General features: G+C 48.7%; 1 protein-coding gene across 3 annotated transcripts; it reads left to right on the top strand.

The window, feature by feature from the left end:
* The first annotated feature begins 5 nt into the window (after positions 1-5).
* On the top strand, positions 6-10,891 carry TTC32 (tetratricopeptide repeat domain 32). Of its 3 annotated transcripts, XR_012645131.1 has the most exons (5): positions 6-301; positions 2,036-2,202; positions 5,774-6,033; positions 7,302-7,368; positions 9,770-10,891. XR_012645131.1 is itself a non-coding variant. In XM_074991313.1 (3 exons), exons 1-3 carry the CDS (start codon positions 153-155, stop codon positions 5,911-5,913), a joined length of 456 nt encoding a protein of 151 aa, XP_074847414.1. In that variant the 5' UTR covers positions 6-152; the 3' UTR covers positions 5,914-6,760. The 3 variants fall into 3 exon arrangements, 1 of the variants encoding a protein (XP_074847414.1); XR_012645132.1 differs by lacking the exon at positions 9,770-10,891 and having other exon boundaries at positions 5,774-6,037; positions 7,302-8,018; XM_074991313.1 differs by lacking the exons at positions 7,302-7,368; positions 9,770-10,891 and having other exon boundaries at positions 5,774-6,760.
* Positions 10,892-12,724: the final 1,833 nt, after the last annotated feature.

The following is a 12,724-nucleotide window of genomic DNA, read 5'->3' as shown; positions in this document are numbered from 1 at the left end:
GGTAACTTCTCCGTTGCATCTGCGCCCAATACGCGCCGGAGGGTGGACGAGGTTAAGGCACGTCTCGTCCCGCCCAGCGCAACTCCATCGACGGCCGCCGCTGGCAAACTCTCGGGCGCGCTGGGTGGTTGCTATGCTGAGGGAAGTGCGTCATGGAGCAGGAACCGGCTCGCGCGACTCCGGACCTGCTGTCAGCCGCGCACGTGCAGTTCCGGGAGCAGCGGTTCCAGACTGCGGAAGAGCTCTACACCCGTTTCATCGCACAGTGCGCATGCTCCTCTGACCCCCCTGCCGCCACCAGGTGAGCCTCCGGGAAAGGGACACGCACTGGGGGATACAGGCGCGGGATACAGCTCGACGACTGGGAGGAAATTCTGGCCGGGCACGCGCCGTGCAGCCAATGGGATGGCTCGAGCGCGCGGGGCGGGAGTCACCTGGCAGGCCCCGCCCCCGCTCTGTCCGTTGGCGCCTCGCGGCCGGGGAGGCGGGCCCAAGCCTGGCCGTGGGCGGGGAATACACCCTAGAGGCCTGTATTACGCGCCGCCTGTGACGTTAGGCAGCGAGACGTGCGTTTGGTTCTGTACGGTTCAGTGTAGTGTTGTGTTCGTAGCCCTGGCCGGGCAGGTGCGAAGTCGCACCAGCAGGGACCGCGGCACCCACGGGCGGGGCACGTCAGGGCAGGTCTCCTCGCCCGTCTGCCTGCGGACCCCGGGCGGGCGTGTCTTTGCTGGGGGTGCTCGGGGTGGCCCGAGTTACCGGCAGGACAGGCGAGGTGATCGCAGGCCCAGACTTCCCCTGGTCAGGGGTGCGCCAACGCAGGGGCGAGCAAACGTCTCACCTTGAGCCCCACTTCTCACCCCCGCAGTTCACGCCTCCCACCTGTCTAATGCCATCCAGCGTGAGGGACGTGTCAGTTGCCTTCATAGGAAAGACCCTGTTCGCACCTGTAAGGACAGGTCTGTGGAATGCAGTAACTTTATTAATGGGTGTGTAAGTGGGCCGAGAATGAGCCTGAGACCCAGCACCTGATCTTGCTTCACCCCCACCTTAGGAAATCTCACAGACCCTAGGGGGGCCACCCCCCACCTTTGGTCACCACAGTGCTAACTCCCTGCTATGTGCCTGTCTGCCTGCCCCCCTTCCCCCAAGCCATCAGCCCTGCTCCACCTCTTCGCACTGAGTTCCCCCCCCACTCTGAGCAGGTCCCATTCCTGCTCCCTTCCCACCCCCAGTGACTCGTGCATGCTTCCAAGCAGCTGATTGTAGTGGATGGGAGGGAGCAGGAGAAGTTGATCAGCTCACTGCCAGTGCAGAGGAGGCATGCTAGGGGTGGGGAGGAGCTAGCTGCCAGTGTGTGCTCAGTGTCTGCCATTTTTGCTATGGGTGCTGTAGCCCAGGAGCACCAATGTTTTGGTGCTTATGTAATAATATTCCTGGCTTAGGTATCTGGGTATGTTTAGGCTTAAGATATTGCAGTGTCATAGCTGCAGTGCTTTAATGAAGACGCTCTAAGATACAGGAGAGAGTTCTTTGATTGAAGTAGTTAATCTGCCTCCCAAAGAGGCAGTAGTTACTAAGAGTGAGAAGCTCTCCCACCAACCTAGCACAGTCTCACAAAGGGTTAGGTCAGTACGATTTTGTTGCTCAGGGGCATGGCTCTGTCACATACATCAGCGACATGGTTCTATTACAGGTGTGTAATATAGACCAGACCTTTGCCTCAAAATACTGAGGCTACATCTACACTAGGCAAAGTAAATCGACCACAGATAACCAATTCTAACTATGGCTTTTGTGTAGCTGGAATTGACGTATCTGCGCTCACTTACTTGGCTGTCTCTGCTGGCAAAGGTTGATGGGAGAGTTTCTCCCATTGACCTCTTTTACTCCTTGCATCTTGCAAGGTGTACAGGGGTTGATTTTGCGTGTCCATACTAGATGCGCAGTATCATACTCTAAAAGATTGACCCTGAGTGAGTAGATCTTCCGGGGTAGCGTAGACCTATCCTCAGCGCCTGCTCTCTTTTATTTCAAGGGAATGCATCACTCGTGATCTTGCTACAGCATTCAACAACAGGGGACAAATCAAATACCTGCGAGTTGACTTTTATGAAGCAATGGATGACTACACATCAGCCATACAAACCCAGCCTGATTTTGAAGTTCCATATTATAACAGAGGATTAATATTGTACAGGCTAGGTATGGGGAAAAAATCTAAGATCAAATGTAATGTATGTTGCCTTTGCAGACTGCATTGCACAGTGGTGCTCCATTGTTAATTGGCCCTTAAGTATTACCATGATAAATAAAATGCTGTTAATGTGGTGCAAACTTGGACTTGCATTACTCCAGTTTCATGCCAGTGAAATTATACCATAATAAAGCAGTGGGAAAATCAGCCCCCTTACAGCACAGTCTAAAGTAATTGCTTTAAAAATAAACAGGAAGCTGTTTTTAAGCAGTCCTATTTATATGATGTTTGTATGCTGAACAGACCAAGTGACCCACCAAATAAGTGGCAGTCTTTTATAGTGTAACTTGATATGTGTAATAAGGCTCCCCAGACTAATTTGTTTCTGTCATTTGACTTTTTTATATGTACTATGTAAAATTATGGGTGTAGATTTCTTGGCTCGGATTCTACTCAAACAGTTTAACACCAGGAGAAATCCATTGCTTTCAGTATATGTATTCCTCACAGTAAGCGATGGTTGTCTATCAGATGTAAAAACACACTTACGTAATATGAAGTGTGAGAAGTCAATAAGGCAAGGGAATAAATTAAAGCTACTAGGTTGCTTTTTTTGTCCTCACTTCCATCAGCCTATTTGGCCATTATCACTATATGGTGTTGCAGCTGGTGGCACAGTGTTTGTAATATTTTACTTAAGACTTATTCTAGGTGAACACCTGAGAAATAAGAGCTGATGACTTTTAACAAACTAATGAGGCTGGGAAAAATTATCACCATTTTACTGAGATTAAGGTCACGAGGAAATTGGTGGCATGCCAGATAGAGTAATCAGGTCCCCAGAGTGGGGTTTTGGTGTATTAATCACAAATCCATCCTTCCTGTTATGTGATCTGAGTTTTGCTGATTGATTTGCCTGTGCACATGGACTAAGATTCCTCTAAGCTGTACAGCCATGTATCTACGCAGCTGCCTGCAGCCAGGGGAAGGGAGTGATGCCCTTCTCTCCTCCCCTATAGTGTCACCCCCTCCCCATGCAGCCCAGCCCAGACCTGCTGCAGCCATGGAATGGCACCATGAGCCAGTCCCACCAGAGTTTCTGTAGTGGGGAAGAGGCTCCTCTCTCACCTATCCCTGGTCTGCTGTGGGGAGAGAGAGAAATGGGAGGGGGTCCTCTTTCCTTGTCAGAACTCCATAGCACACTCCTCCACCTCAAACCTCTCATCCCCAGCTCCACCCCAGAGCCCGCATTCCCAGCCAGCACCTTGACTTCCTTCCACCGCAACCTTGTGCCTCAGCCCTGAACCCTGGTCCTGCAGCCCGAACCCCTCATCCCTGGCCACAGCCCAGAGCCCACACACCTCAAATCTGTTGGCCTCACTCCTGCCACACACTATCCATGGGTGGAATCAATTGTGTTATGTGCATCAATGTGGATTTATATTGATGCACATAACAAAATTCATTCCACACATGGACACAATAAAGTAGAGGGAACATGAATGTGCACATGAATGTAAGTATTCGGAGTCATTTCAGATAGTATTAGGGCATCAATTGAGTGTTACTACTTTTAAATGATAGTGTGTGATATGTTTTGAAAATTTGTTCTGGGGATATAACAATTTTCCTCCAAACCCTTCTCATAAAATGTAAGAAAACGCCACTTACCTGAGCTCCTGGAGCTGACCAGCATGCAACAGTAGTGATGATAGCGTACACATTGACTTCACTGATCTTTGCATAAGGCCCTGAATCATCACAACCGAATTGGGTGCTGTGAATTGTGACGTTCATCAGGAAAGTAATTTGAATTAGTTGTGTCACATTGTTCTCTCTATTTCTTGCTCTTTTAGACTTCATACCAAAATGAACATAGAGTGAAACTTTGATCATCCAGAAACCTTTTTTCTTGATAAAATGATTGTTACTTCCCACTACTTAATGAATATTTTATCTCACTGTGCTGAAGTGGAGTCAGATCTTACTGAGGCTTCGTAGTAATATAACATTTATGATAATATATTTGCTAATACATTAATGGTAATTCGATATAATTCATAATGTATTTCATGTATTATTCTTGCAGTTTTCTTTAGTTTACTCAGCAGTTCGCAGAATTCATTAACTCTTAAGTCTCCCCAAAATTCTAGTTTCATGAGTTCTATAGCTTCTGTAAGTTTTCTGGATATGAAAACAATAATGTAAAATACTCCTGTATGTTCCTGGAAAGAGGCAAAACTACAAGCAGTGATTCTGCATAGAGGTATCATCACTGTGGATGTGTCTACACGGGCACAAATGTTCAAAATAGCCATGCTAATGGCCATTTCGAAGATTACTAGTGAGGCGCTGAATTGAATATTCAGCGCCTCATTGGCATTAGGATGCTTCTGGCCGCGGCTACACGGGGGTTCTTTTCGAAAGGACCCCGCACCTTTCGAAATCCCCTTATCCCGATCACTGATCACTGAATAAGGGAATTTCGAAAGGTGCGGGTCCTTTCGAAAAGGACCCCTGTGTAGCCACGCTGAGCCGTGCCCTTTCGAAAGCGGCACTTTTGAAGTGCCGCAGCCAGAAGCGTCCTAATGCTAATGAGGCGCTGAATATTCAATTCAGCGCCTCATTAGTAATCTTCGAAATATGGCTGTTTCGAAGATATGTGCCCGTGTAGACACAGCCTGTTTGTTTTATAATGAAATAGAATTAGTAGAATGCTTTAGTATGAATAATTAGAACAGAGGGTCTAAGCTTGAGAAGACAGAAAGCCTCCTGTGAAATACTGAACACCTTTAACTCAATTTGAAAACAGTGAGAGCTGATTGTGCTTAATACATTAAAATTCCTTTAATCCAGCACGTCTGGGACCGGACAGGTGCCACATTACCTAATTTTCCAGACTATTAGATGTCACCATAACCCCCTTGCCCTAGTTCAAACCCCGCCACTGTAGTGGCTCACCACTCCTGTGCATCCCCAGCTTCTTCTCTGTGTTCCTGCAGCTTCTTCACCCGCATGCTCCTGCAGCTTCACCTACCTCATGCTCCCCAGCTCCAACCCCCACACATCCCAGCTCAACTCCACCCCCCCAGCCCCTTTGCAGCCCTAATTCACCTCGACTTAACCCCCTGCCCTCCTCCTGTGGCCCAAACCCACCACCCAAGCCCCACAACTTACACAACTTTTGAAGTACACGTATCTCGGGGGATGCTGGACCATCAGGATTTCCAGACCATCAGAGGCCAGATTAAAGGAATTTTACTGTACCAGTGTTTGGTTTGGTTTGGTTTGGTTTTTTCTGTGCCAGTACTTCCTGGTACTGTGTACTGGCACCGCAGCAGCCTCAGCCATGGGATTGGCTGAGGGTGGGGGGGCAGGAAGCTAGCTGAGTATTGGCACTTCCTTTTTTTATATTTTTAATTAAAAAGAGGCACTGCTTAACATATGACAGGATTATCCCTTAGAATTTCAAATACCAGAGGGTTTTGTTTGGTAAACTATCAGTAGTCATTTTTCAGTTTGTGAAATTGCCTAGCTGCAGAGAGAAGTAATGCATGTATTTCTCTCTTTTGGGAGCAGGATACTACGATGAGGCTTTGAAAGATTTCAAGAAAGTTCTGGCATTGAACCCTGAGTTTGAAGATGCTTCCTTGAGTCTAAAACAGACTCTTCTTGATAAAGAAGAAAAACAAAGAAGGACATACGAAAAATCCTACTAGATCTATAAAAATATTTTTGTGAACACTTAATTGACTTCAGATTTTAGTCTTTGATGAATAAAACACATTCAGTTTATCTTGCTCTGGAGAAAGACATTTAGTTTCAAATAAATAATCAAAGTAGGTATGTACGATAATTGCCAAGTAAACTGTTTATATATATATATATATATATATATATATATACTGTAATATATGTGTATTACAGTGTTGAACAAAAGCACAGTGTACAACACTGGTCATTCTGTGTTGAAATATTTTATACTATATACAAAGATGATGGAAGTTCAGTAATTATTACCAAACTCTAGTAAATAAATGTTTATGTACTCTTGCAAAGATTTATTTAATCTTTAGTAAAGGAAATAGATAAATTATTGCAAGTTTCAGTACTTGAAGTTAGGTTTTTAGTAAAAATAATTGCTTCAATATTGTTAAAAGGGTTTTGCAGCATGTTAGTAGGCTGGAATGTGATTTCTGCCTATTGATTTCTAGTATGCCCATCACAAAAGCAGTGGGCTGTTGGGGGAGTATAGGATACTAAATAGATATATTGTTTTGATTGTGAATTGTGCAGGAAACCACAAGGACTGTAATTGTTTGAATTGTTCATAGCAAAAAAAATATATATATAGTTTATTGAAAAAGATCAGTTAAATTATTATGTAAAATCCAGCGTAATCTAACTAGCCACAAAGATAAGTGCAAACTGGGGCATCTTTTATTTCAGATTAGACTAGAGAAGCAGCAGCTCAAGTCAGTGATGCCATTGTGTTGTGCACTGAAATAAAGTTCTGGGCTATATCTACACTAGCCAAAAACTTTGAAATGGCCATGCAAATGGCCATTTTGAAGTTTACTAATGAAGCGCTGAAATACATATTCAGCACCTCATTAGAATGCCAGCAGCCGCGGCACTTCGAAATTGATGCAGCTCGCCGCCGCACGGCTCATCCAGACGGGGCTCCCTTTCGAAAGGATCCTGATTACTTCAAAGTCCCCTTATTCCTATGAGCAGATAGAAATAAGGGTACTTAGGCCTCCTTTTCGAAAGGACCCTGGCTACTTCCATCTGCTCATAGGAATAAGGGGACTTTGAAGTAGTCAGGATCCTTTTGAAAGGGAGCCCCATCTGGGCGAGGCGCGTCAATTTCGAAGTGCTGCGGCCGCCCGCATGCTAGTGAGGCGCTGAATGTGTATGTCAGCGCTTCATTAGTAAACTTTGAAATGGCCATTTGCATGGCCATTTCGAAGTTTTTGGCTAGTGTAGACACGGCCCTGGTGTAAAAAAGGTTTCTGATTACAGGCATGGCATCATCTTTAAATGTATTCTGAATAAATAGGACCACTTTAATGTTCCTTTTATAATGTATCTTGTTTCATGGAAGATCTCACAGCTCCTTACAGATGGACTTGCAGAAATCATTCCAGTGAAGTTCCATACCTTACTGCATGGTAAGTAGAGGGACTGGGATTTAGCCTGTAAGTTGTTTTATGTTCTCTTTGTGTTTCATTGTGGAAATTGCTTCCAGTGCTAGGCCTGAAACTCTGCAGTGGTTTCGGAGAGCACAATACATCATACAGACAATTTTGTCATGCAGACTATGATTATAACCTTGTGATGCATGCACCCATTAGTTTTTGTTGCATTGTTGGTTTATTTATCGGTAGAGAAGCAGAAATATTGTGATAATAGGGCTGGTATTCTCTAGAGTCTCAGTTTCGATTTTCAGATGAAGATCCCTGTAACCATTAATTGTGTTTCTCGTGAAAGGCACGTATTAATGAAGAATGCTCTCCATCTACCACAGGCTCACATTTCATAACTAGGACAAAATGGCTGGGGCAAGTGAGGGTGATACATTATTTTTGTGAATATTCTATGTATTTCTGTTTAGCTGCTGCTTGTTGTGCCTGCCTACAATGAATAAAAATTAATTAAAAGTGGTTGTTAGGAAGAGCAAGGACAAAAGAGTGGTCAAACGACACTGCTCTGGGCCAACAACTTCAAGTAACCAATGGCTGCACCTGTAAATAAGGAAGATGCTCTTCCTAGACATGAGCCAAAAGTTGCATGCTAGGTTTGCTGAGACCAGAGCCTTATCCAAGATACCAAGCAAATGCTGGAGAAAGGAAGGGGTGAATGACCTGCACCTTATGAAGGGGGTAGACCTGTGTTGTCCAACTAGTTCACTGTAGGAGGAGCCATGGTGAACTAGACCTGTTATTTTAAAAATATATTTATTTTCCAAGCCAACTAGCCGCATTCAACTAGCCAAACAGCTAAATGTGGCTAGTGTGTTGGACACCAGGGGAGAGAAGAAAATACAGCAGGAGTGCCAACCATCTGTGTTGTAAGCTTTTTCAATGCTGCTGGTGTGCCTGTGGATGAACAGACAATGGCTGTTTCGAAGGAGTTGTTTTGAGTTGTTAACCAGCTGGTGATCACAGGCTTCCACAAGTAAGGGTCTTTCAGGAGCTTTGAGTTAATGTGGTTGGAAGCAGGGTGGCTGTGCCCCTGGAATCTAATGTAAAAGTGGTAGAATGGCAAAGTTCCACTCAGAGCAAAGGCGAGCAAAAGCTGCCAGCAGAAGGGTGCACATTTGAGGGCCTGCAGAGGAGTATGAAGCACTGTTTACTTGGCAATCATCAGAATATGGTGGGAACAGGATGCTGTAGGTTGGTGCGCCAGTCTAAAACCGGATGAACTACACATCAGGTAGATGTCTGTCAGCTACAGGTGCAGCTCACCCCTGAACCATAACAATGTCTTTTTAAATGCAACACACAGACATTAAAAAAGTCCTTTAATGTGTCTTGGGAAAACAAACGTCCCCCCTCCGCACCCCCTGAACGTTTATGGCAGATCTGTTCAATCTTTGGCAGCTGTTTTATTTTGTATATGCTGATAATTGAGTTTTTACACTGTCTGCATCATCACTGTAAGAATGCTACACTGAATTAGGAGAAACCTTAGCCATTTTCCACAGTGTTACCTTTTTCAACAAGACATAGGAGCTGCCCTGGTAAATGTACTTTCGTACTGTATTTTTAAATTCTTGCAGCATCTCTGGCCAATAGCTGTATGAGGTATCTATCTGTCTTTGCTGCCAGTCAGTCTAGCCCTATCTGCTTCTTCAATCTGAAGTTATTAAATCTCACTGTGTGGCCTTTTCAGCCATTCAGGTTTGTCAAAAAGGTATTAGGAAGACACCCTTCTCACTTTCAGTAAGCCAAAAATATTTGCTGCTTCTAATCTTTCTGAATCACAAAAATAGCGGAGGGCTGTAAAACTGTATTTTTATAGTGATTCCAGATGTAACTAAGAAAAGCTCCCTCAACTTGTAAAATAATACAATGTAATCTTTAGACAATTCACTATAAGGAGGTATAACATACCGAGGGATTTACACCTTCATCAGACTATAGATGTTGTCTCTGACTGAAAATTATACGTTATTGTAGGATGTCTGAAATGATAACAGTTACACCCTTTGGAGCCCTGGCTAAGCATTTGCCTGTCAAGGTCTTGGTGCTGCACCGGTAAATCCAACAGGCAGTTGCTACTATGCCTAGATTGGCACAGTCTCTCTTGGCAAGGAAGGTTTCAGACATTAATAATTCACAGCCTCCTTCTCCAAGGTCTCCTACAGTCCCAGAAAAGCCATTGTCTGCTTCCCTGAGGCAGGCCTCATGTTGGCCAGGGCACTTTACTAGCAGACCTCCATTTAAGTCTGTTCCCTAGGGCTGGGATTATTACTCATTGCTGAGATAATCTTCTCACTCAATGATTCTCTACCTATAAACTTGATGTTTGGTCTCCTTAGTGCATAACAGAATGTTTTGTTTCTTCCAGCATGTGGAACAATCATCTCTTTCTAATCTCTCACTTGGTCAGAGACATGAAAAAGAGGAACACCATGAACTGCTGTAATACCCTCCTGGACTCAGTTTTATGTGGCATTAACTTTTCACAGAGGGAATGAGCACTGTTACAGCCCTCACACATTCAGCTCTAGAGCAGGGCTACTTTTCAGATAAGTTAGAAACAGTGCAGCTACAGCTCAGTGAGTCTTAGGCTGCGTCTGCACGCCAGTTCTCTTTCAAAAGAACGTCTTTCGAAAGAGAACATCGAAAGATGGTCTTTCGAAATGGAGCATCCACGCACACCAGCAGGGACCGAAGGTTCGGTCCATTCTTTTGAAAGGCCCCTAGCACAATATCAAAAGACAGCGTCCACCCACGCCAAGGTGCTCTTTTGAAAGAGCAGGGACAGGAAGTGCCATGGGCAGGCTCACATGGTGGATGAGCCCTTCTGGGGCTGTCGCCCACTGTCCCCTTAAAAGCCCCCCCCCACCTCAGTCTGCACACTCCGAGGCCCAGCAACCCTGGCCCCAGGCTGTGCAAGAGTGAGCTAGAGAAAGAGCAAGAGAGACAGCAGAGGTGGCATCCCAGGCCCCCATGGACCCCGAGCAGCATCCCTCCACCCCCCAGCGCAGCTGTGGCCAATGCCCTGGCTGCCGTGCTGCAGCAGCTCCGGGTGGCCACCACAATAGCCGCCCTCCTGGACGCCATCCTCAGCTCGCAACATCCCCAGCCAGTCCCCTGGGTCCCCCGTGGAGCTTCCCCACAAGCAGCGACTGGTGAGACCGGCTGGTGCTGGAGGACTGGGGTGACAACTGGTGGCTACAGAACTTCAGGATGACCAAGGGGACATTCCTGGAGCTGTGCCACTGGCTCACCCCAGTCCTCCAGCACCAGGACTGAGGGCAGCACTCCCATTGCACAAAAGGGTGGCCATCGCACTGTAGAAGCTGGCCAGCCCAGACAGTTACTGATCCGTTGGCCACGAGTTCAGGGTGGGCAAAGCCACTGTCAGGGCCGTAGCCAGCTCACACTTAGACTGCATGCGGCAGGTGGGGCAGCCTGGCAACAGGCACCATTGGGAGAAAGGTGGCACCCCGGGCACAGGGGTGGGCATATAGGGACAGGCACAGGCAAGCACCCCAGGGGCAGGGATGGGGACAGGTAGGGGTGGCCACCCGGGGGCCGGGATGGGGATGGGGATGGGCATAGGCGGGCAGGCCGCACCCTACCCCATGCTCACGAGTGCGCCCCCCCATGCCCCGTAGGTCATCTGGGCAATCAATAAGGTGCTCCTGAGGCAGCTGGTGCACGTTGGGGACCTGGACAATGCCATGCAGGGATTCCAGGAACTGGGCTTCCCCAACTGCTTTGGGGCCCTGGATGGCACCCACATCACCATCCGGGCCCCAGAGCACAGCTGCGGGGCCTATGTGAATCACAAGGGCTATCACTCGGTGGTCCTGCAGGCCCTGGTCAATGACAATGGCCGGTTCCAGGACCTCTATGTGGGCTGGTCCAGCCACGCCCACAATGCGAGGGTCTTCAGGAACTCCAGCCTAGGACGTCGTATGGCCGAGGGGACCTTCATTCCCTGGTGGGAGCTCCCCACTGGGGACACCACGATGCCACCCTGCATCGTGGTGGACGCAGCCTACCCCCTGCAGGCCTGGCTGATGCAGCCATACACCAGCACACCCAGCCGAGCCAGGACCTTTTTAACAAGTGGCTGAACCGCACCTGGAACACCGTGGAGCGGGCATTCAGCCACCTCAAGGGGCATTTTAGATGCTTCTACACCAGGCTGGAGGTGGGCCTCCCCAATGTCCTGGCAGTGGTCGGGGCCTGCTGCAGCCTCCATAACCTGGTGGAGGCGAAACACAAGCCCTATATGCAGAGGTTGGCCGCCGAGGTGGGGCACGGGTACGAATGGCCTCCTGCCGCCCCATGCCACCAGACCCAGCAGGATGGGGTGCGTGTAAGGGAGGCCCTGCACCAGGCTTTTTAGTGGGGACAACGGTAACCTTGCCACCCTGCACACTCCCCCGCACCCTACACGCTCCCTCCCATCCACACCCTGCACACCCACCAGCACCCATGCACGGGACACAGGTTAAACCATAAAAATAAACTATTTACTTCAAGAACTGTGCCTCTCATTTTCAAGGGAGAACTATATACATGTGGCGGGAGGGTAAGTGGGGAGAACTATTTACATGAGGGGGAGGGTGAAAAGGGAGAACTATTTACATGGGAGCGGGGACAGTGGATGGGGGCTGGGGTGGGGGGGGGCTCACCCCTCCAGGGGGCTCACCCCTCCAGGGGGCTCAATGGCCAGGACACTCATCACCCGCTCCCGCCACTTCCTCCACGTGTCCGGGGGGCTGGCTGGGGCTGGGGCTGCTGGCACAGGGAGGTAGGGGTGTGGCTCGGGCACAGTCCCTGCACCTGTGCAGGGCTTGGCACGGGGGTTGGGGGGGCTCCTGGGCTCAGCCTCCACCTGGCCAGCAGGCTGTGGGCCAGGCAGATGAGGCTGGCTGGGGGGAGGTGGGGAGGGAGCAGGGCCTCAAGGTCAGCCTCCTTGGGGGGCGTGTTGTGGGGGAGCAGGGGGAACTACTGGGAGGAAAGGGGGATGCATGGGCAAGTGGGGCATGGGGGACGGGACGGGACGGCAAAAAGGGGGTGTGGGTGGGGGAGTGACCCATGATGGAGCGGCGGCAAGGGCCAGGTGGCTGACCACAGCCTGGGTGAGGGCATCCAAGTTGGACCCCACCTGGTCCCATGCCTGCCGCTCCATGGCAAGCCACTCCCGCACGACACCCATCAGCTCCCTCAGGGCAGCTGTGTGGGCCGTGTCTCCTGCCTCGTCCTCCCTGGCCTGGTGGTGCCGGTGGAGGGACTGGCGATGGCCCCATGCTGTCCCTATCTGAGGCTTGGGCCACTCCCT

The sequence above is a fragment of the Carettochelys insculpta genome, chromosome 3 (genome assembly GCF_033958435.1).
Source record: "Carettochelys insculpta isolate YL-2023 chromosome 3, ASM3395843v1, whole genome shotgun sequence".
Taxonomy (NCBI): domain Eukaryota; kingdom Metazoa; phylum Chordata; order Testudines; family Carettochelyidae; genus Carettochelys; species Carettochelys insculpta.
Note: the sequence above shows the minus strand (reverse complement) of the source record. Positions and strands in the feature narration are given on the sequence as shown.